General features: G+C 37.4%; 1 protein-coding gene across 2 annotated transcripts in view; it reads right to left on the reverse strand.

The window, feature by feature from the left end:
• LOC140150771 (CMP-N-acetylneuraminate-beta-galactosamide-alpha-2,3-sialyltransferase 1-like) overlaps positions 1–25,574 on the reverse strand; it is a 40,607-nt gene extending 15,033 nt beyond the window's left edge. The window contains exons 1-6 of one of the 2 annotated variants that reach the window (XM_072172873.1): positions 25,459–25,574; positions 20,940–21,640; positions 19,243–19,414; positions 11,102–11,255; positions 9,653–9,761; positions 1,283–1,389 (exon numbers count right to left, since the gene is read on the reverse strand). In XM_072172873.1, coding sequence (XP_072028974.1) covers positions 1,283–1,389; positions 9,653–9,761; positions 11,102–11,255; positions 19,243–19,414; positions 20,940–21,425 — 1,028 coding nt within the window. In that variant the 5' untranslated portion in view covers positions 21,426–21,640; positions 25,459–25,574. The remainder of the gene's footprint in view (positions 1–1,282; positions 1,390–9,652; positions 9,762–11,101; positions 11,256–19,242; positions 19,415–20,939; positions 21,641–25,458) is intronic. The other variant, XM_072172875.1, reaches the window with a different exon arrangement.
• Positions 25,575–26,170: the final 596 nt, after the last annotated feature.

Here is a 26,170-nt window from a genome sequence, read left to right on the forward strand (position 1 = left end):
TATCGCCTCGCTATAAATGAAAAAATATTTTTTTTAGACCAATCAAACCAATATATGGGTGTAGTACGCCCTTAAAGCTCTGATTTCCAGGAAGAAGATGATATCATCTTTTCATTGAAGCACTATACTTTCTACCCATTTTGTAGTGTCATGTCACATTTCTGCTTTTTTATTTTCAATTGCTACTTCAAATTTTCTGCATATTTTGATTGTGTAAATTATGAAAATATGCACTTTAACAGTAAATCATGACCATTTTGCTAGTATGTTATTCTAATAAAACAGGAAATATTTAAGGAATGGGATGGATTGGTAGGGTATCTACGGGTATTACTAGTGCAAGGTGCTGTGGGCATCATCATCATAATCCTCCTACTTAGTCTTTATCTTCCTGTTGTGCTCTAAACCGCATAACTGCTCGCAACTGCAAAATTCACAAAAACTAAGCACTAAAATAACCGGCTACAGTTTTGCAATCTTCTTATTATTATCCGAGGTTCCAACAGCTAGAGCACTGTGCACCACTTCTTTATACTGAGTGCTGGCTATTCCAGTTGAAATCCATACACCCCTATGGAAGACATGACCTTAATCTTCCACACAGGGAGTGTGAATATCAAATGTGGTTACCCGAGTGGGTGACTCCATTTGAAATCTGCACCCCCTGTTTGGGGGATTAAAGTCATGTCTTCTACAGGGGGTATATGGATTTCAACTGGAATGCCCCATTTTGTGTGCAATCGATACCAGCATAAACTAAAAGGTTGCATGACATTATTTTTTTTTGTAGTTGACTAGCACCAAATAGTTGCGCCTATGATGACTATTTACAGGTCAAAGTTAATGTCAATTATTTCTCTCATTTATGATGCGTTTTGAAGATATTTAAATAGTTGGCGAGCTAACACCGGGTTAGTGTCCAAACTCATATGTGATGCGATCAAGCAAAATCAGTCCGAACTCGGAAATATTAAATTTTCAGTTTCTTATAGCATAGTAAAAAGCAATTACAAAGCTGCATTTTGCAGAAAACCCCAATGAAATTGAACAACCAGTTACAAAGATATGAGCAATTAGAGAGTTTCCAAAACAACAGGAAACAAAAGGAAATATTTCCTTTGTATGGCTATATCTCAAAATCAATATTTCTGAGTTTCGACTGATTTTGCTTGATTGCATCACATATAACTATAGCAGCGACTACAATGTATGACCATAGTCAATTTAGTCCCTCAACCCAAGTACCAAGTAAACTACACTTCTAATTTCACAGTGTACTTACTATTTTTTGCCTTTACTAATATATACAGGTGGAGGTCGACCCTTCAGCATGTGTAATGCATAATCCAGGTCGTACTTCTTGAAGGCAGTGTATAGGTAAACGGCATTCTAGTAAAGAAGAAAAAAGATAAGAAGATTGTTAGGAAAGATTGTTTGAAAGCTGCCGTGGGAGAGTGGGATGGCAAGAGCCCACACCCGGGGTCACTCCCATTGTGGCCTGTACACCATCCGTGATAATGAAAATGCGTAAAAAGAGTAGTTTTTCGTGGGTATGCACGATCGCGCGTATCGTGTTTAGGGTGTCAAAAACATGCAAATTTGGAAAAAAGGGTACCAAAATTGCAATTGCTAATACGCGGAAATGAAATGTAGGGTATGAAATTTGATGCAAGGAATAAAATCCCTGTTTAGGGTATCGATTTAGCCAAGGGTTAAATCCTTGTTTAGGGTGCTTTTCAAAGTTGATTATCGCGGATGGTGTACAGGCCACAATGGGAGTGACCCCCCGGGAGCCCACAGCAGCTGAAAGGAGTATCCCACCATGCATTGCAGTATATCTGCTTGCTCCATAGCAAATGTATACAAAATATAAACAAGAGCCGCTTAGATATTGAGAGCTATTGATAGATTCACAATACTCTAGGGGTGATATTTTTTCAAACAAAAGTCTAAGCTTCCCTGATTTGAGAGAGTAATAATTACTTGAAAGTTGAAGTGTGGGACTTTGTGTACATTTTCTATAGCACAATCAGTTCTATAATGGTACCGCAAAGCATAATGGGATACTCCCTTCAGCTGCTGTGGCAAGAGCCATATGTTTCCAGTTTTAGTAATTTAACGCAAAAACTGCTGAGTACTTCTTAATATTTTGATATCAAGATTAAGGGATGAGGTATGAGCATTTGGACCATATTTTTTGTGGGACATGAGAGCACATCAGACATCGAATTGCATTCTGAATACAAGAATGTCCTTCTATATCAAATCATTTTGATTTTTTGAAATTCGCAATGTAATACACTTTTTATGGCAAATGCTTAAAAATTGATATTTTTGAAATTTAATGTGTGCACTGTATAATATTACAGACACTATTACTCTGTGGGGCAAGTGCAGATAAGATATCTTACCCTTCCCAGAATCCTTTGCAACATGAGACATCATCTCATTACATAACATGACACTCCTATTACTTTGTACATGTACATGTTCCCTCTGTTTTCATGTTGAAGGAAATCTGTACCATAAACTAATCAATGGCTAATATAGTTATATACCCCTAAATTAAACATACCAGATGGTCTATATGAATTTCGGAATATTCCTAACAAAAAAAAAAGCACTTTTAATCCTTCGTTACTGCGATTCATGGAAGCCGCCATGATAGCTGCTTCTGCCACAAGCAGTAGCGTAACCTTTCACACAGACCCATGGCGGCGTATGTTGCTATGGCATTATGCGACCCACAGCGAAATTTGGTTTTAGTGCTATTTTTACTTTTCGTTCTCAAAAGACATTGTTGATCACAAATATTACTTAAAATACATTTTTTATGTTCTTCTGTAGTTTTATGGGTAAAAATTGTCGCGTTTTTTTTTTTTTTTTGAGCGAATGTTGAATCTGAACTTTGGTAGTATTCACTTCGTGTCACCAAAGTTCACGAGCCTTGAGTGCTGGTGGCAGGGATTTCGCTGGTTTCAATATCGAGGTACCGTTACAGCGTAATAAAAATCCATCGGTATCAATATGGCTGCCGCCATGAATTGCAAAATGACCGTTCATCGTAAGGAATTAAGAATTTCTCCTTTATTTGTACGTATATAAGCTTGGGACTTTTACTGTTTGTCGTTTTTATTATTACTGCAACTATATAGCCATTGATTAGTTTATGGTACAGATTTCCTTTGAGTATATAGACTGGCTAAACTGGTTATAGTCAAGAAGTAAATATATTTTACAAGATGTGATGTGCTCTGTTCACTGAGGTACTTTTTGTCACTATCATGATCATCCCATGTTGCACTTGATAACAAATCAGTACAGAAAATTGAAATGGAAGAAATGCATTGTGGGGAGTGTATGATATCTTCTATGGGGCAAGGCAAGTGTGTATTTATATTGTACAATGTACATGCACCTGCAAATTGGTTTATATGTATATAGCAACCAATTGCTACCACATAAATTGAATACAGTGTGTGCCTATAAACAAAAAATATTGGATGCGTTTATTTTGGTATAAATCCAATAAGCACACACTGGAATCACAAAATTGAAAAAGGAACATGTAGCACAATATATTCCTAACAGTGTACATTTCATGCGATGCGGGTCTGTGTTTAGAGAGGAACAAATGATTAGGGACGCACCATTTGACTTCGGGTGGGGTGGGGGGGGGGGGTGTCAGGGGGATTTTTTTGGTGGCAAGATTTTCTGTTTACACCAGGTATAGCGAAGGTGTAATTTAAACAAGGCGGTTCTCGAACCACGAGTCTCGCCTGCTTTTGTGACCGCCTGCTTTTGTGACCGCCTGCTTTTGCGATAACTGTTGGTAGAGAGGTAAATGAATTTGGCGGTTATCGGCTGGGCACGATTATCTGGCTGATGGTAACTGTACTGTACCGAAGTTTCATGCCCATGCAACAGTTTTTACTAATATGACCTCATATGACCCCAGGTGGCCCTGAAATGACCTTCTAAAATTTTGGCTCTAAATGTTGACTGTACCCCTCGTGCTAAGTTTCATGCCCATACAAGTTTTTACTAATTTGACCTCAGATGACCACTGGTGGCCTCGAAATGACCTTCCAAAAATTTGGCTATAAATGTTGACTGTACCCATCAAGTTTCATGCCCATACGACACTTTTTACTAATTTGACCTCAGTTGACCCTGGTGACTCGAAATTACCTTCCAAATATTTGGTTTTAAATATTGACTGTACCCACCAAGTTTCATGCCCATAAGACAGTTTTTACTAATTTGACCTCAGATGACCCCTGGTGACCCCAAAATGACCTTCCAAAAATTTGGCTTTAAATGTTGACTGTACCCACCAAGTTTCATGCCCATACGACAGTTTTCACTAATTTGACCTCAGATGACCCTGGTGACCCCAAAATGACCTTCTATAAATGTTGACTGTACCCATCAAGTTTCATACCCATACGACAGTTTTTACTAATTTGACCTCAGTTGACCCCTGGTGACTCCAAAATTACCTTCCAAATATTTGGTTTTAAATATTGACTGTACCCACCAAGTTTCATGCCCATACGACAGTTTTACTAATTTGACCTCAGATGACCCCTGGTGACCCCAAAATGACCTTCCAAAAATTTGACTTCAAATGTTGACTGTGTACCCACTAAGTTTAATGCCCATCCGACAGTTTTTACTAATTTGACCTCAGATGACCCCTGGTAACCTCAAAATGACCTTCCAAAAATTTGTCTTTAAATGTTGACTGTACCCACCAAGTTTCATGCCCATACGACAGTTTTCACTAATTTGGCCTCAGATGACCCCTGGTGACCCCAAAATGACCTTCCAAAATTTGGCTTTAAATGTTGACTGTACCCACCAAGTTTCATGCCCAAATGACAGTTTTTAATAATTTGACCTCAGATGACCCCTGGTGACCCCAAAATGAACTTCCAAAAATTTGGTTTGAAATGTTGACTGTACCCATCAAGTTTCATGCCCATACGACAGTTTTTAATAACTTGACCTCAGATGACCCCGGATGACCCCGTAATGACCTTCCAAAAATTTGGCAAAACCAAAGAACTTTCATCAAAGTAATAAATCAAAACAGAAAGATGCTTCCTTTACGAGTTATCACTCATTGAAAGTGCTACTTTGCTATAGTTTACATGGAAAGCGACTATCTTAAAGTCGTCATATTTCCTTAATTACATGACCGATCAAGCTGTTATTTGGATATGTGATACACAGTTGAAAATTAATTATTAAAAGATTTGGTGACCTCAGTTGACCTTTGACCTTGTATGTGACCTTTGACCTCACGAAATTGGATAAAGTATGTTGCGCTGAAAAATCAAATTTGGCAATACCAAAGAACTATTTCATCAAATAAATCAAAACAGAAAGATGCTTCCTTTACGAGTTATCACTCATTGAAAGTGCTACTTTGCTATACTTTACATGGAAAGCGACTATCTTTAAGGTAATACACTATTTTAAAGTGTTGCGATTTGGTAGTTCACAACATCTTGCGAATGGTAATGAGCTTTGGCAAAATTGCATTGCTCATTTCCTTGCGAAGCGTGTAGAAGAATTCAAATATCACAGAAATAATTTTGTAGGTCATGTGGTTCTTGAGTTATGTTGTAAAGAGGGCTGAAACAACAACACTTTTGTAAAATGTACATAACTCATTAACAACAATAAATTAAGCAAGTTTTCAAATTATATAATTTGTAGAATGAACCTTTGCAAAACATCAAGGTGTTATTTGTCAATAATTTATTGATGAATGAAAATCGATTTTTTTGGTTGCTTCGACCAACAACTCCTCGTCTACCCTTAAGTCGTCATATTTCCTTAATTACATGACCGATCAAGCTGTTATTTGGATATGTGATGCACAGTTGAAAATTAATTATTAAAAGATTTGGTGACCTCAGTTGACCTTTGACCTTGTATGTGACCTTTGACCTCACGAAATTGGATAAAGTATGTTCAGGTCGAGTTCCACTGGCCACGCAACTCCCCACCAAGTAACGTCACTGTACCCCATACGGATCTCCAGATAATCTGTTCATAAGGTATTTTGCTTATTACGCATATATTATGCAAATTAGGTACTTAATTACCATATTTTACGCTCAAAATCTAATCAGGTCAAGAACCTCTGGCCCCACTACTCCTCACCAAGTTACATCACTGTACCCCATACGGATCTCCAGATAAGCTGTTCACAAGGGTTTTTTGCTTGATACGCATCAAATACGCATAAATTATGCAACTGAGGTACTTAATTACCATATTTTGCGCTGAAAATCAAATCGGGTTGAGATCCTCTGGTCATACTACCCCCTACCACGTTATGTTGACCGTACCCACCAAGTTTCGTGCCCATACGACAGTTTTTAGTCATTTGACCTCAGATGACCCCTGGATGACGTCGGGTGACCTTGACGCACTAACCAATACAAACTTCTTCTGTCTGGGGTGAAGATGCACCCACCCACCAAGTTTGAAGAACGTGCGACCCCTAGTCTCCGAGAAAATAGGTTTTTGCATTTTATGCATAAATTATGCAAATTAGGTACTTAATTACCATATTTTGCGCTGAAAATCAAATCGGGTTGAGATCCTCTGGTCATACTACCCCCTACCACGTTTCATCATCATAGGGCTTATGGATCTTACGGATCCCCAGATACAGCTCCGTAAGGCGGATTTCTTCAGATTTCCAACCATATTTGTAGAATCGTTCCGCATAAATTATGCAAATTAACAACTAAATGCGCATACTTTTAGCGAAAAACTAATCAGGTGATCAGCAGGTGTGTATCATTCCTGTCACCAGGTTTCGTTACCATGCGCCCGACGGATCTTGAGATAGGCTGTCCACAAACACCGCTATCAATTTGCGCTGATTTTTGCATAAATTATGCAAATTAGCTATGTTAATTTGCATATTTTTCACCGAAAACATACTGATTACGAGCAAACTTGGATACCCTTCCTCCCACCAAGTAGCGTCGCCGTCGTCTTCTGGTTCCCCAGATACAGCTCGGACGGACACACATACATACATCCACACACACATCCATCCACACACACGGACAGACAGAAATAGTGATTACTAAGTCCCATCCTGAACAAAGTTCAGGCGAGACAAAAACAAGTGAAAGTTCCATGTACACATAGTTAGGTGGAAAGTTTTTATATTAGTGGTATTTTTTATGATAGTAATTTATTTTTTTTTTGCTCATGTAGGATAGTGGAGGAAGTTTTTTTTCAAAATCTTCCAGCCCCCCCCCCCCTTCCCACACCTGGAAGACAAATGGTGCATCCCCCTTAAGCCAAAAAAGGTTGTTTGGCTGTCGTCAACTAACCGATTGTAATCTTGAAAAAGAATTCATTGTGCAAAAGAATACCGATCCTAATTTTGGAAAGAAATAATTTTCCTTTCACAAACTGTTTGAAAACATGAATGAAGTCATGCAAAAATAAAAGATGATAATTTAGTCTTTATTTAGTAAGTTAAGTTTGGCTATGACCTTCTGTTTCTTTGTAGCCACTGAAACAAATCACTTTGCACTAATATGTAAAAGATTGTGTTGCATGAACCATTTTTAATTTTGTGATTACAGCGTGTGCTTTTGGAGTTGTAATGAAATAAAATGCATCCAGTAACACACAGTACACTTATTATGCAAATTTAATTACTGTCTGTTCAATTAGCTTAGATTCTTGTATTTTTTAGATATTTGAAAAAATAAACAATTTTGGTCAAAGTAATCAAAGAAAAGTGTTAGCACAGCCTTAGACCCAATGTGATTTTAACTTTTCAAATTCCAAAGTTCAATTTAAAACCCCATTTCTTTTCAATTTTGCCTCATTTTAGGCAGTTACTTGGGTCCACCAAAAGGGTTCGCCACCTTTTCACAAATCGAGTGGGACGGTCCATTCTCAACTTAGGGCATAGACCCTATCCAATTTAGCAAAACAATCTGTCCTGCCATTTCAATTGTTATATCGTTTCGGTTATTGGATAGGGTCTATAGGTGATGATGGTCCACCGGTTTTTGTTGCACGAAATTATATGCGCGATTACGTTTCATGCATGACATTATGCTCTGCATAAATAAATGAATATATAAATACGCAAGGAATGTATTTATATAAGCTGGGCCTACTGGAAAACCTTAGTTTATCTTCACATTTTTATAATAACGTATTGTTTCAATAGTGGGGTTTCAACACAAATTATAGGCCTACTGACGAATATACCTATTTAGCTGGAAAATACTTCCAGATGCGGATGGTCGATAAATACTATCTCAGCGCATCTAATTATTATGACATTCGTCCCTATTGCAATAAATGGATTGATTCAAAAAAGTTCATGGTACTTTCGACGTTGTATGCGGCTTTTTTATAAAAATATCGCGGAAAAGACCAAAATTGAAAAGAAATGGGGTTTCAAATTGAACTTTGGAATTTGAAAAGTATAAATCATGTTGGGTCTAAGGCTGTGCTAAGACTTTTCTTTGATGATTTTGACAACAATGTTTTATTTTTTCAAATATCTTAAAAATACAAGAATCTAAGCTAATTGAACAGACAGTAGGGCTTCAAATTGCATGTAAATTAACAGAATTACAAATAAATGTGAAACATCACAGTTAATTTACCAAACAGAAGTATAATTACATCTGAAACATCAGAATGAAGAAGTTTAACTAATTATATAACATCAATTTAAAACTAAACAAACACTGAATCTAATTAGTGGTAGTTGTATATACAGATTTTGAAAAAACAGAAATCTGAAACCAACCAAACAATGGTGGTAATTATATTCAGATTGCAAGTATTGATCCATGGAGGATGAAATCAATATTTGCTTCTCAAAACATTCCGCAGCCTGGATTTAATAATCAGGTGCTGATAAAGAAAAAAATAAACAAGTGTTGATCATAAATATTCATGAGCAACAGAATCAGTACATGTACTTCAAAAGCAAAATGGAAATGTTTCTGTTTATATACAGATGTGGGCTTTGAAATAATTCTTACATTATTACTGTTGTTTTAAAGGGGCGTACTACCATTAAAACACTGATTCCAAATTTTGAGTTATATTGCTCATTTTGATATGAGAAGCAAAAACATATACATTAACAATGCCCCACAGGATACACTTGACAGTTCATTGCAGAATTTTAAGAACTATTTTTGTATGAAAATGTACTTAAAAATGCAATTTTGTAGTGATGTTTCAAATTCTACAGATAAATCACTGGGAATATACATAATCAACCAATTTTCAAAATGGCGAACCCATAAGTAATTTTTGTATGTCGCCCATGTATATGGTAAGCTTATATACATGTAGACAATTTGTTTTGTAAATTTGTTTGCAATTTTATTGTTTTTGCTCTTTACATGTATGTTTGCTGGTGTTGGGCAGTTGGGCAATTGCAGCTGAAATCAATTTAGAAGACATTAATCTTCCACAGGGGGAGTGTGAATTTCAAATAGAATTGTTCATTCCGATAAACCCATTTGATATTCACACCCCCTGTATGGGAGATTAATGTCATGTCTTCCACAGGGGGTGTATTGATCTTAACTGGAATAGCCCATTGCATCCCATTTGACTCATCACTTACAGGGTCTACCACATCTCTGATGTGCATGGACTCCGGGAAGAAAGTGTAAAAAGAAGTCTTTGTGCCGACATCTTGTGCGTGTCGTCCTTTGGATATAGCTCTGTTTAATCTGTTGACATAAAAGCAGTGCAAAGCAGAAAGTGAAAATGGCTATCAACTGAAAACTTTTAATTTATTACGTTATATTCTTGACCTCGTTTTAACTAATTATTGGCAAATGCTGTAACAATTGTAAACTTTTATTTCACACAAAATCTGAATTGCAGAAGCGCAGCATAGTGCATATTTTGCAACTGCAAGTGTCAGAAACTAATGAAATTGCATTACGTTTTCAAATAAGTAAAATTATGTTCAGGCCTACAATTTTATGACAGTGCATGGGAATCCACTTGGATTTGTGAGAATCCCTAGCAAATGTTGAGATAAATAAATGTTGACATTTATACAGCGCCTTTCACATGTATCAAAGCGCTTAATATTTATTCCACTGTCATTAGAATATGTCAGTTGCGATACAATGCCCAATTAAGATATGCTCATACCTTTGGGCGGTGATCAAAGGACAATATTCCTAACAGCTCCCCGTTTAACCCCTGGGTAGAGAGAGGCAAGTGAGGAAAAGCACCTTGCCCAAGGGCACAACATGATGGCACCGACGGGACTCAAACTCGCAACCCTCCAATTGTGAGGTACAATGTAGAGCCTGTACCGCTTTGCCACTGTGCCCCCAAATAGACTGGCTAAACATGGGTCAATATAGTCAAGATATAAACTTATTTCTGGATGTGCTCTGTTCACTGAGGTACTTTTTGTCGCTCTTGACCCATGTTGTACTAGATACTAAATCAGTACAGAAAATTGAAATGGAAGAAATGCATTGTGGGAAGTGCAAGATATTTTCTCTGGATTTTGCCCAATTTGCTTGAAATTCAAAAATCTTGCACACATTCTCTGATTTGGATGAAAACATTTGGATCTGGAATAGATTTTACTGTTGAATTTGCTTGGAATTCCAAAATCATCCTTAACCCTAGCATCCCCGATGCATTTTGGTGAAGGGAAAGGGAAGAAGAATGAAAAATGAAGAGAAAAGTTTGTTTTCTCTGCCCCAGATTTGAACTACCAACCCCTCGGGTGAGGGGGACAAGACTGGGGATAGCAAGCCACATTTGAGAACATTGCCTGGCTAATAATTTTGTGCATATAGTTGTTGGGCAGGAAAAAACTTCTTTATGTGTTTGTGGCCCCTGAACATATTTAAAACAAAACTGCCAACCAGTTACATAGGAGGTTTTGCTTTAAACATGTTCAGGGGCCAATGACACATTTACAATTCTGAAATTTGAAAACAAATTGTCGTCTGCAGTCGACACCAGTGGAGAGGGGTAAGGATGGGGTTTAAGGTTGTTTTCAAATGGAAAAGCCTATAGACTAAAAGAGAATACATACCTAAATACATAATCATGACTATCAATTTCTTCTCCTGCATTGGATCCATTTAGGATCCCTCCGCAGCCCACCACAGCACAGCGCACACACTTGCCACTGGGTCGGTTGACAGGCCCATTGGTGAAGTTGACATGGTTGATGATTTCCCCTAATACTGTTGAAAAGAACCATGGTTATTTCTGTGTGATTAATTGTGCATGCTTTGTCACTTGTGTACTGTTTCATTTGTTTTTTATATTCCATGCTAGTCTCGGTCCCAGCCGATTTGTGCTCCTTCGTTACTAAACAAACCGTCTGGCGACAACCTCATAGTACATCTTTTGGCTGAAATTAACTCACTAAAAAATTGAGTTAAATTTTGGCTGTCACTCAGCGCTGGGCTTCAGCGCATGCAGCGTTTGATGGACAGCTATGCGGTTACATAAATCCACACAATGTACGTGAGTACGCGCGCTGCAAGTTGCGTACATGAAAGGCGATATCAGATGATTGGCGCCTCAGTGGCAGCTAAAGCTAGTGTACATTTTACGTTTGCGGTATCTACAAATAGTGGAAGGCCTATGATGTTTAGTGTCACTTACATAAGTCACCTCCTATAGCCAATTGAAAACAGTTTTATTTGGAAATCCATTAACCAATCAGCGATCGTCATTACGGGGTTGTCGCCAGACGGTTTGTTTAGTGACGGAGGAACATAAACCGGCTGGGACCAAAAGAAATTCTATGCTTCCTTACACTGACCTATTATACACGATTATACTTATATTCTCATGTTGTTATTTTTGCAGTAGCAGCACGGAATACCAAAGTGCAAAAATAAATGTAACTGGTGCAAAATTTCCATTTTGGCAACCAATAGAGCCAAGGAAAATGGAAATCCTGGTTTTGTTGTGGTAAAATCACACTTAAGGACCTGCCAATGGGCTATTCCAGTTGAAATCCATACCCCTATGAAAGACATGACCTTAATCTTCCACAAGAATGGAGTGTCGATTTCAAGTGGGGTTACCTGAATGGGTGACTCCATTTGAAATCTACACCCCCTGTGTAGAAAAACAAGGTCATGTCTTCCATAGAGAGTGTAAGAATTTCAACTAGACTAGCCTAAAATGTAAATAATTTTTTTCCCTATACAGGTTCCAAAAACCAATGAGTATAATAAAAAAAAAATTTTTAAATGCTTAAACCGCAAAATACATTGTACAAGTCCCAACTCCCAATGTGTTAAAAAAGAATAACCAACTTACAAAATACAATGAAAAAGCAGAATAGAACAATGGAAACAAGAAACTGAAACTACTACGGTACAAAGAAGATCATATAATATGCATGAAAAATGATCAATAACACAGTTAAAATAGATGAATTGTTCAACATGGTTTTAAATTCTCTGACACATTCTGGTAGATTTGTTTCAAAGTTCAGTTGTAGAGAACATGAAAGCACAGCATCCATAATAAGATACAGTTGATATTGTGAGAAGCGGTTTAAAATTTATTTTGATGCTAGAATCACAAAATACTCCTTTACATTAAAAAGAGGAAGCTAGAATCACAAAATACTCTTTTAAATTAAGGAATAGTACATTGTGCATGAGCTACTAGATCATATCAAATACATGTAATAATGTATTCTAAAAATTGAGCCAAGCATTCCTACAGAAATCTTGATCTCATTGAAATATTGATTACATTGTGGTACTAGTGTTTACGATGTGTGCTTCAGTATCATATTCAGTTTCCAGGATCTCAAGGCAGGTGAAAATGAGAATCAGGAAATGAAGTTTCTAAAGTTTCTATGGTCATATGAAAGATTGATAGGGTTTATTTAAGTTGGTCTTTGAAATAAAGAGCATAAACTTAGTAAACCTAGCATATCGCATAGCAAAATGCTTCATATTTCAGGCTAAGCAATGTTTTTGTATTATATATTCTGAATACAACATTGTCTCTACGCTATACAAAGTTTATATCAATCATCATAAATTTGTTATTCTGTTATGAAATATTGATAGGATTTTTTAAACACCCATTCAGTGATCCCAGCACAAGTGTAAAAAACTAGAGCGGTTCTCGGCTTTCAGCGGTTCTCGGCTTTCATGGTTCTCGGTGGGTGTTTTTTCGGCGCATAGGCGTCCGAATGGGATGCCTCCACCATGGGGCGATTTAAATGTGTACAAATCTTACAACGCTAAAAGTGGTAAACAAACAAACATAAAAAATATGGGCAAAAATAAGAGTCACATAAATGAGGTTGAAATAGTGTATAGGGAATTATACAACAGTCTTTACTAATTTGACTTCAGATGACCCCTAGGTGACCCCAGCTGACCCAAAATGACCTTCCAAAAATTCAGCCCTCAATGTTGATGGTACCCACCAAGTTTCATGCCCATACGACAGTTTTACTAATTTGACCTCAGATGACCCTGGGTGACCCCAGATGACCCCAAAATAACCTTCCAAAAATTTGGCTCCAAATGTTGACAATACCCACCAAGTGTCATGCCCATACGACAGTTTTTACTAATTTGACCTCAGATGACCCCTGGGTGACCCCAGATGACCCCAAAATAACCTTCCAAAAAATTGGCTCCAAATGTTGACTATACCCACCAAGTGTCATGCCCATAGGATTTGAACTGTTCATATGAGACCAAATTTACAAGTTGACCTCAAATGACCTTTGACCTCAGTATATGACATTCAACCCCACCCAAAAAAAAGTATCCAGGGTTTTTGACCATGACCCTCCTATCCTGTAAATGTGAAGTCAATCCGCCCATCCATGCCCGAGATACAGCATCCGGACGGACGGAAGGACGGAAGCACGGAAGCACGGAAGGACGGACAGTGCAAAAACAGTATGCCTCGCGTAGTGGAGGCATAAAAAATTAAAATTATTTATGAATTGCTTAAAAGTGAATTGTAAGTCATTCACATTGTCATTTGATATTTGTGAAATGAAATATTTGGCAAAACAACAAAGAAAACAGCCGAATTGATGAAGTTGAAGCCCCATTCAAATACATGTAGCTAATTTATATACTGACAGTATTACATTGTACAGGCCAAGTAAATGCCTTATTTTGTCTCAAATACAGGGCTTTCAGCTGAACCACTAGCAGGCTATGTTTACATCTATACAATGACAAAGGTATCAAAATCTGAAGTTTGATTACTTTTACGATTGTCCACTTAAGTCTTGAGCAAATCATTGAACGGTCTTTAATTTAATAATTTAGAAATATTATAAAACATGAATTAACATAGCTGATGATGTCGCATAGAAAGTGTTATTTTCATTTGATATTACAAATATTGCTTCAATATTTGCTATACAAATCCTGATTCCTGATGTGAATTTGTTTTTCACACAAATTATACCTTATAAATAACTCCTTTGATTCAATTAACTAGTTGGAATAAGGCAAAAAAACAAAAAAAACATGTTTGTTTCCTGTAGCAGGTCCAAAAAGTCAAATGTGAAATGAATTTTTGTTTTTTTGTTTTTTTAATCCATGTCTTGAAATGGAAAAAAATACCCTTTTTGTTTCAAATTGGAATTGGAATTTGCAGTGGGTTTCTCTGACACAAAAAAAAAAAATCATTCAAGAATATTTATGACCCCCTTTCAACCTGCAGTAGTTTTTCACTATGCTTATTTGTTGTGTAAATGTTTACTCCAGTAGTGTCTTATATTATTATTATTATTTTTTTTTTCAAATGCGCACTATAAGCCGTCAAAAACGAAATGCACGCGCTACAGGAAACAAACTTTTTTTTTTGGCCTAAGTTTGTTAATAGTTGACATAAGCACACATGTGACTCAAATTAGATAAATAATATTAACAAATTAACGAAAAATAGTGGGAAATTCCTATAAAGAATTACCCCCTCCCACTAGGCTTGGGAACATTAAACGCATGTACCGTTAAACGCACGCATGATCCGTTAAATGTTTAGCAAATTGTGGTAAACGTGTAACACGCAAGTCATTTTCAACCTTCAATTTTCCATTCTTCAATGCTAATCAACAGTTGAAAGTAACAAAATCTGAAGACGGCCTTAAGGGGTGGGGTATGAACGTTTGGACAGTATTTATTTTGGGACATAAGAGCACATCAGAAATATCGAATTGCATTCTGAATATGAAGAATGTCATTCTGATATCAAATAATTTTGATTTTTTGAAATTCGCAATTTAATACACATTTTATGGCAAATCATTAAAAATTGATATTTTTGATATTTAGCAGTATTGGAAGTAAACTTTATAAATCTGATGAAGTGTATGTAGGTGGGATGAAAAGCCGACGATCAATTGAAAATTTTGACCTTTCGTATTGAAGATATGGATTTTTTTTCCAAAACACCCAAAAAAATTAGCTCTTTTTGGGAAAAAAATCCATATGGTCGCATGTCATGAATTGGTCATCTTTTGTGTAACATACTGTAAAATGAAGAAAATATCACCAATTTTGATTCACTTCAACACAACTTTTTATAAATACATTTTAGACCATTATAAGTATATATTTCTGGAAAGCTTATAATACAAGGATGCCAAATCAACAAAATATAACATCATAATACAGGGTGGGTAAGAAATATACAGGGTGGAACATCAACAAAATTAGCATCTTTCTTGTCACAGTGAACCCCATATTTTTTTTTTTTTGAAAGCTATGTAGCTCAAAATAAATATGGATTCAGAAAGACATTTCATGGGCCCATCAAACAAATTAGGAAGAAAGAGTTTGGTATCCCTTGTGTTAAACATACAGGGTGGTCAAAAATTGTAAAATAAGTTTACAGTTTTTGACATTTATCAATCAAAACTTTTTTCCTCCATTTCTGGCACTAAAACTAATAGCATAATTGAATTCCTCATCAAATTTCCTTAAAAATATGTGTACTTTTGAATAAGCAGGATGATTCAGGCCAAAGATAGGCCATTTAGAAATGGCAGAGCATTACGTGTACACTTTGTACAGTAACATATAGGAAAAAAGTGTCTTAATTAGCATTTAATTAGGCAATTAATTAGTTACATCTTTTGTTACAGTTGATCTACTATGAGGTAGATCTACAATCCATGATGATATATGTGCAATTTGTGGTCCATGCTAGTTGTACTTTTTAAGATACAAAGGTTTGAAGTTTGCCATATTTTCACAATTTTGTGTACAACCCTATGGGGCTCCCCGCCCCCAGCTCCCCGCCTGCTCCCCATTGACACATCTTACATATTGAAGTATAAATCTCAAAGTAGTTGTCCAATTGACTTGGGGTTTTTTGTATTTGATAAAGAACATAATTATCTACAAAATGACACCAAACTTTCCACAAAAGGTACTTTACTTTTAGAATAAACCAAACTTGAAGTGTGAAGAAAGCATTTTCATGTTACGGCTCCCCCATTTTTGGGTGACCTATTTGTGACATGCGACCATATCTTCAATATGAAAGGTCAAAATTTTCAATTGACCGTCGGCTTTTCCTCCCTGCTACATATACTTTAAGAATATATCATTAGATTTATATAATTTACTTGAGGACTGTTATATATCAAAATTTGAAAAATATCAAATTTTTATAATTTGTCATAAAATTTGTATTATATTGTGATTTTCAAAAATGAAAATTATTTGATATCAGAAAGACATGCTTCAGTATTCAGAATGCAATTCGATAGGTCTGAGGTGCTCTCATGTCCCACAAAAATACTGTCGAAACGCAATAAACGCTCATTTTAGATCCCTTAATAATTTACATGAAACTTGCTCAAAACATTCATTATTTAACACTAATACGTCGAAATAATGCATAGTTTCTGACATGTTTGGGCCGTTGACTTCGTGAATTTTACCTTATGTAAGGCGCCATTGGGACTAACACAATCTGTTAGAAATTCCGGTTTTGTGAGGTGCACCGCACCTATCGTATATTCATGAAATCTGGCCGCCAGACGGGGCTGGATCAATACGTGTTAATACATTAAACGCACGCATCACTGATGCGTTAAATGTGTAGGAAAGTAAACGGAATAAAAAAATTTTAAAAAGCGCAGTGATTTATAGTGCGCTACGCACAGGCACAACGCCTAGACGTTGATCCACGAGCCTCAGCACACTTTACAAGTTGTCGCTGACCACTATGGCCCCACATCATTCCATAAACCATTAAACAACAAATCAGGGACTTTGCTGCTTCAAGAGCGCACACCCTAGACATACATGTACCACAAATAACCATCGCAACCAGGATCAGCTCCCCGAGTTTCGTACAGGTTACAACGAGACAAATTAGCAGTGAGTTCCTTGTCCAGGGAATTTCAAGCTAACTCAATTTTTCCACGAGAGCATAATAGGCACCACCAGGGTTCGAACCCGCAACCTCTCGCACCATAGTCGAACGCCTTATCGATTGAGCTAACTTGACTGCTACCCATCCCTACCTCCTACCATATAGCCAGACTGCGGTTTTGGTTTATAAATAGAGGTTAATGACTGCGCATCAGTTGTTTTGAGGGTATTGTAAAATATCTAAACATTGTGCTTTGGAACTGAAGAATATCCTGGCGCAACCCCGAGGGATATTCCGAGGTCCAAAGCACAATGTTTAGATTTTTCACAATACCCGAAAAATAACTGATGCAAAGTTATTAACCTCATTCATAACCGTCACTTTTCACTTTTTTTAATTCAATTAATGTCACATTGTGTTCTTTTAATTTGAAAACAGAACACAATTTTAACTTTATCTGTCGTTTTCCCTGTACAAAATCGAATAGCCAATTATTGGAAATACCGCTAGCAACCAATCACACTAGCACGCAATCACGCGATGTCCAAATACGGCGGCCAGCGTCGGCGTAAATTGTTCAAACGCGTTACACGTCACGTAACGCGGTCATTGTAGAGCGTACTTTTAGCTACGTCACGAGACGCGGTCATTATACTTTTTCAATGACCTGCATTTGCGTCCGCGTATTTAAAAGTTATTATCTGTGATTGGATCGCACTTGCTGCGTATATTAATGAGGTTATGAATGCATTTTCATGCTCAATACTGTCCAGTAAAGGTTTACAAAGAATCACTATTACATGTACAGGCACAATCCCCTCCCCCCCCCCCATACACTAAACTCTGGTTGAATTTATAATGCATTCCTGTCTAGGAACCGTGGATATCCGCAGCGCAGCAGCGGTTACTGTGAGTCTACTGTTAGATATTGATTTCTCATTTACAGGTGTTTACAAAACCCACCTACACACCCCACCCATCTGGTACACACACCAATTTGTACTTAATTCTGGTATGATAAGCAGGCCTAAATATTGGATCTAATAATAACTACTTATCACTGTATATATACACACTACATGTAATGTACACATAATGGTTTCAAAATTGCTTCCTGTATACATGTAACATTGAGTTTCAATATCATTGCAGTGATCCAGCAAAAGTGTATACAAATTAAAATTGTGTATAAATTTCCTAAGTGAAGGATAAGTCATTCAAATTGTCAGGTGTTTTTGAAATGAAAAATTTGGCAAATTGAGGAAAACAACAGTACTGAAGTTGAAATTTCAAATACCTACCGTATTCGTAAAATAGTCGCCCCCTCAAATAAACACCCCCACCACTTTTTTCAACCAAGATGTTTCAAAAATGCCGATATTTCCACGCTATCTTGTGTGGTAATTATAAGCTTTAATACCAAGTTGCCCAGCCACATGATTGATAATAGCGTAATAATCAGTCAAGAATGCGCAAATGCAAAATATTGTGTCATTGCGTGATGCGACATGTGACGCAGCACTAACCTGCGTTGTATGTCCAACGCAGTAAAGTCGCATTTGGTTGGTATGATTGATTGCAGCCATTCTCATTGATTCCTTTTTCTATGGTCCACCAGTCTCCTACGTGACTGGCCATTTGGGTACAAATTCCCAAAATTCTTTGCTAAGAAACCGAGACTGAACTCACTGAAGTACTTCTTCACTGTCGCGCTGATCATAAATGCCTACATTTGACTGGTTGGGCGTGCGCAGTAACTCTTTGACAATGTCGTTTTCTTTGCGAACAATTTCACGAATGACCAAAACGCGTGATTGACATACGAATACTTACATGTTCTATTTTCCCGCATGAACCCAAAAGGCAAGGTGTAATGTGCTAATTTGTAGTAATTATCAAAATTGTTGATGTCGCTGTCGTCTGTGAAGACCTTCACTCCGGAACGATAGTGTTCACGGAACCACTTGGAATACTTGGAGATGGAGGATAAAGTCTTTGGACATTGCTGTGGAAAAAAAGGTTAACATAGAGTTGAGGTTAAATCTCTCATGTTTCTTGTTTCTTTGTTTTCTGAAAAGTACATTATACACACATGAAAAGTTTCAACTTTATAAATGTGTATACACGTAGACAAACAGAATGAGGTTTTTAATATAATCTAGCTGTTACATTATGTATACACACTGGAAGGTGGTCTTAATTTGATTTGAGTGTGCCAAAGGGTGTTAGTCAGACCGCAAAAGAATCAAGGTACCAATTAATTTCACTCCTGACTCATATCCAAGCAAATACAGATTATATATTAATAGTTACATACAGCAGCCAATAGCTGCATTTTTTAGCTCGGATTTAAGACCTCATTTCTTGAAATCGGTCAAAAAACAAAGACACAATGATCCAAAATCAGGAAGATACAAAATCATAAGTTGCAGTGTGCTCCATTGAATTTGTACACAATGCATTTTCGGACAAGAGAACTATCTGTGCTTTCCGTTCATTAGAACATTAAAATGCAATTTTTGATTCCGTTCCTCCTTCCTTGGGGTTTCTGTTTCTTTTAATTCTCAACAGATTTATTTCAACAAATGAGGTCTTGAAGCAGAGCTTAAGGGTACAGGCATTGGCTGCTGGTTTTAATTTTGACATATTCGTCTTTGTTTAGGATCTACAGGAGTGAACAAAACTGGTACCTAATTGCAGTCTGTATGTTGGTACCTGTCAGGGGTAGCGCTAGGTTGCTTTTGGGGGTCCCGGACCCACCAAAATAGAGTTTGGACCCCCTGTTTTTAAATTTTCTGCAAGTTCAGGGGTCCCTGCAGACCCCCAGTTTTTCAATCTAGCGCTATTGCAGACATACTATTTACATGTATGCTGCATTTGTGCAACTCGGACTTGCCAAAGTCTACTCCGGACCCCCTACTTTTTAATTTTCTGCAAGTTCGGGGGTCCCTGCGGACACTCACTGGAGTGTTTAGTTCTAGCGCTACCCCTGGTACCTGTTACATGGCTGCTACCATCAGTCGACATATGATCGTTACGGATGTCAATTTCGCTCAGAAATTGCAGTTTTATATGCATGTAGATGTGAAAATGGGTAGATTTTTGGAATATCTACACTTGATAAATACATGTAGAATCTCTACTGATTTTTTTCTTCTCCCAGAGGCTTCAAAATATTTTTGGTCAGCGAGTCTGAGTTTTGTTCGGTTAGGGAACCCTTTCAAACAATTAGAGAATAAAGGTATTGTTTTTAGCCTCTGGAGTGCATCTATCGTCTCATATAACACGGGCGACATCATTATTTTAAGTAAAACAACGAGGTGAAGCGTATCGCGTTGATGCACACGCGCTGACCCGTGTGATATCGTGTCATATCACACAGGTAAAGCTGGGTAAGAACCAATAAGATTGCAGGAACGTTCTCAAGTGTTTAAGAATTTATTTTCCACAGTGTAAAGACACCCTCTGGGGGACCTGCACTGTGCACACACAACAAGAAAAAAAAAAAAGTATATTAACTTAGTACATACCGACTGACTGAAATGAGGTTCATGCATATACTCCATTTGCTCTAGTGGAACCTTTTTCGGTGGAATTGGTTTAGTCTTTGGTTCCTCCAAAACCGTTTTCAAATCGACACGATTTCTCTTGGCGGTATCTGCCAATACGTTTACAAACGTTCTATTGTTACTTCCCTGCTGTAAGAAGCTCATTGAAAACTGATCAGCGTCGGCATTTGCTGCACCGACTTGTAGGGAGTTGTCCTGACCGTCCGGTTTTATCCTTTTCAACATTTGCAAGATCTCGTCTAGTTTCTCTCCTTGTCCTAACTGATCTTGTTTATGGTACCACTGATTGAGGTCTCTCGCTCTCTGTTCTGATTTCAGAGGCTCTGCCGGAACCAACTGGTTCCTGTGTCTGAGTAGCAAACCAGCCACTGTTAGAAAGGCGTAGACTCCTAAGCCTACGATGAGGGCCAGCTGGACTGGCCTGTGGCGTAGGATTCTACCCAGCATGTTCGGTGGTGGTGGTGGAGGTCACGACCCAGGGAGGTCACGACTGCACGGCATACACCCAAGATCTGTGTCCACAATAATCATACAACATCTGATATAAACAGCTGTTGTTGTGATCATAGGCCTACATGTAGATCGATATCATCTTAGTCCACCATTATTCTGCAACTTGATGAAGACTACTGTCAGTCGATCATGCAGCACTAGTCTTGATGCTAGAAAATACAATGCAAATAGAATTAGAAACAAATAAATTAAACTTTGAATGAATGCCAGGGGGTTCATCATAATATGTTATGGTGGGTATATATGACAGCATTCAAGCTTTGACTTACGTTTGGCGGACACACGTGTGAAAAAAATATTTAGGGGTGAAAACAGTCAAAATTCTTGATTACTTAAATGTTTCTAGGGGTAAAATGTCACATATTTTCAGATTTTGGCACTTAAAACCCCTTATTTTTCACCGATTTTGAGAAAAATTCATTTTTTGGTCCAATTTTGGGCGAAAATGGCCGTTTTGGGGTGACAAAAATTTTGACTTGCTAATTTCCTGTGAGTGTATGAACATGAAAACTACTGAGTAGTGCCTAATTTTTTATGCTAATTATGTGACAAGGGTACATTTGTGCTATTCAAATCATTAAATCGGATAAATCTATTTCTTTATTTTTGTAACAGGGTTAGAAAGTTGGGGGTCAGGGTGACAATTGGTTTGGGAAAAAATGCAATTTTACGCCTAAGTTCGAAACTTGAAAAAGCCATAACTCCTCAATGGTATGAGCTATTGAGATGCTTTTTGTGTCTTTTTGTTCAGTATTTCAATAGCTAAATAGTGGTATAAAACTTGACTCAGTTAAATGTACTGACAAAAATTAAAGTAGTAATATGTTACCCCTACCCCTAACATTTTGGCGGGTGTGAAAAAATAAAACCCTTCATAAAAAATAAAGTCCTTCAAAACTGTGAGGTTTAAGGCTAAACAAATATAAACTTGCTATAGCCAAGACCTCCCTCTAGAGCAAGTTTATATTTGTTTAGCCCTGAGAGACCCAGTTTTGAAGGACTTATTTTTTTTGCGACAATTTTCGCTCAAATTTGAGGACTTCGGGCAGAAATATGCCTGTACAGTGCTATGGGGAAAATTTTTAAGTTGACAATTATGCATTTTTTATGTCAGATTCAGTTTCTACACAAAATTTCACCCTAGAAAATGTTCCTTTTAAAAGTAGGATATCTTTCACTTTAAGTTCCCACCATTCTGGCCACCAAATGTAAGTCAAAGCTTGAATGCTGTCATATGTACTCTGTGGAACTCTAAATAATTATTTAGAGTTCTTTGGGAGCTGACGGCTTATCGATAAAAAGGGGTCTTTTAGAGCTGCAAACTGTCAAAATCAAGGGTCTTTCTTGGCTTTCTGGTTGAAAATCACCTTGGAAAAAAAAGTGATGAAGTGAGAGGAATGCGCAATTGGAGGTCCCAAAGGGTCTTTCAGCACACACTTTTGGTAAAATTCAGGGGTCTTTTGAAGCTGTGCAGTCCAAAATTAGGGGACCTGTCTCTCTGAAAGAGCATGTCACAAAACATGCCATAAAATAAATACCTCTTGATGAAACAATTCCAGAAGTTTGATTTCTTGATCAGGTAAATCAATGTAAATATAATTACAGGGAAATTGGTATATATTCTGTGCTGAGAAAATTGACTTGAACTGAAAGCCCCTGTACAAACCAATAGTATTTTGCGAGGGTGTCCCCTTTACGGTACCATATTCCAACAGGCCCCTGACAGTAATTTTCGCTTAATGCGTGCCGACTTTTCTTCCCCGTTCGATTTAGCCCTTGCTGTTGTTTTGGTTCCACGCCAGCACCCCGGTACATGCATGGGTTTCAGGGGGGCTGGCCGCCAGCACCCCCTGAACGCGCCCAGCACCACGACTATGCGATCAGCAACACGTTCCCAATTGTCAATCACCAGGGGTCAATCACCTCGAGCTTGACAACGATATCTGAATAGACTGTCGCCAAGACCAAGTTACGTGTAGGGCGTGTAAATTTAGGTTTTGAAAGAGTATTTTCTTGTATTCTTGGCTGGGATCGCGGGGTTCATGGTCCATTTCAGGTATTTGATAAATTAAATTCATGGATGGGCTAAAAATATTATTAAAATAGCTAATCAACAATTGTAAAAATTCCTTTAACCGTGGATGCAGCAAGAGACTATTTTAAGGGAAATTTTCTTGCTTGAACGTGGGGCACAGATGCGATACAGCCGGTATAAATCCCGGTAGTGTTCCAGGTCTACGCGATGGCAGGGTAATGGTGGCTTCCTTAGCTTTATATTACTTTTATTGGCGAGTCAGGTGGATTTTGGATTTCTTCAACTAACCCCAACAAATTTGGTATCCCTGGAAAGAGCATCAAAAAAGAACGAGAATGGTGAAAACCCCAGCTCAATAGACCAAATTATAGTGAGTTAAGCCCATTTTCCCTTTGACGATGACACATTTCTGTCTGTCAACTTCTGGTTGATATGAAATGTTGGAAACATGCAGCATTCAATCAATAACATGTGCTGAAATAAAATTTCCAGTGCAGTAGTTGTAGTCCTTGCCCCTATAATATACATACCATATCTTACTTGTCACCAACTGGTGTTGTTGTGGTCCCAAGTTGTGGAATGGATGACAGACAAAAAAAAAAAAATCGACTTTGAAATTTTTTTTTTTAAATCATAACTTCCCCCATTTCTTGGCCTATTGAGCTCATTTTTGCACCAACGAATGTTGCATTTCTTTTTGATGCTCTTTACAGTGATACCACATTTTTTGGGGGTTTATAAAAAAATTCAAAAATCCACCGACTCCCTACTATAAGAAAAATTATTAAATTTGTGTACATCGCCATCGTATTCGTGGAACATTCAATTACGCTTCAACCGCTTGTTCATGTGTACTGTTACGGTACTGACTTACTCCGCGACTAAGGCCCTTCGCACTTGATTATTAGTTTCCTGTTTACCGCCCGCGTCAAAAATTGAAAATCTCGAAATAATTAATTATTTTATTTTTATTTCTAATTTTCTCCTTTAAAATAACTTTCAACTACTTCTACTTGCCATTTTCTGACTTAAATAATATCAACATATAATGATGCATGAACAAAGAGTACAACTCCACCTTTACTTAAAATCAAATATTGTTGTGAAATAATTAAATGCCCACTCTAGTCAAAACGAGTCAATAGTTGCTTGTAATAGTTCAAACAAAATAAAGAAAATAAAAGATAATTAATAATTAATAATTAAAGGAGTATTTAAGTGATCCTAGCATCCTCTTTTTATGACATTTTTCAGTACCGGTACATATCCATGAAAAAGCATATTCCCAAAATTTCAGTTGATTCCGATTTTATGCGTTTGCGAGTTATGCATGATTATGTGTATTACACTGCTCCATAGACAATACGTTGTAATTTCGTTCTGGTATACCAGAACGAAATTCAAATTTCACGATATCTTTGCTAAACAAATTAATCTGCAAGAAATATTTTGTACATAAACATTATGTAGCCACTAGCCAGAGTATTCCAGTGATATAAAAATCTCAACTTTTTTTGAGAAAAGTGGGGGGATGAGGCTGTGGATCACGAAATGCCCTTTTAAAAGTCACCTCGTCCCTTTTTCAAAATCTTTAACAGGAAACTAATAATCAAGTGCGAAGGGCCTAATCATGCTATACACGAGCGTACAACGCTACTCTATGCGTCCATATTAGCGAGGTTATCTGCGTACAACAGCCACACAGAGAGTATGTTCCACGATGCACACGAATTTAATAATTTTTCTATAAATGGACACATGACATTACAATGCCGTGGTGCATGGATGGGTGTTGTACTAATTTAGATCAGAGATACTGTAGTGTAGAGTTCAATCGTCGTCGATACGGCTTTCAAAAATCACGGTCTTTAATTGACAAAACATAAACGTACATCAGCTGACATTGATTCTAACACACACTTCAATACATACCACACTCACAAATCAATCAATGCCCAAATATTCGTATGTAAACCTCGAAATAAGCTGCAAAGTCCTGCCCTAAAATCTCAGCTCTCACTCGGCCGTGCACCGAAACGCCATTTCCAGTTAATTGATTGTATAGTCTCAACCACAAGTTCACAGTTCCTATAGTACATTCCCAGGTTCCTTACACTGTGAACTGCGTACATGTGGTTGATGTTTTAGTATTTTGACAACAGGTCAACATTTCAGGGGTCAATCTGGTTTAGGCCGTATAAAATTAATCTGGATCTGGATCTGGATGCTGTACTCCGATTAAGCAGGACAAGCCTACATCACATCAGAGGGGTTGACCTATAAATGACCTAATTGTTGGAGTGACTGGGTTTGTCGAGGGCTATGAAATTTGAGTCCAGGAGTTTCAAGTTCTGTCTTGAAGCTTGTGAGTTTAGTTGAATCCAATATGTCATGAGGCAAGTCGTTCCAGGCCTTGGTTTTGGTTCTCGTCTCCTCCCTCCTCAATTTCTGCGATTTGTCAGATTTAATTTTATTATGTTTATAAGAGAACTCAGGATCTCACATTAGGCTATTAGCCTTCAGGGGGATGACATTTCCTCCTTCGGAAGGGGGGGCAAATATACGGGGGGGGCATAAATTTTTGGAAAGAAAAATATGGCGGGTCATAAAATTTTTGATGACCAAAATGTAGGCCTATCACAAG

This window comes from Amphiura filiformis, chromosome 4 (assembly GCF_039555335.1).
Source record: "Amphiura filiformis chromosome 4, Afil_fr2py, whole genome shotgun sequence".
NCBI lineage: Eukaryota > Metazoa > Echinodermata > Ophiuroidea > Amphilepidida > Amphiuridae > Amphiura > Amphiura filiformis.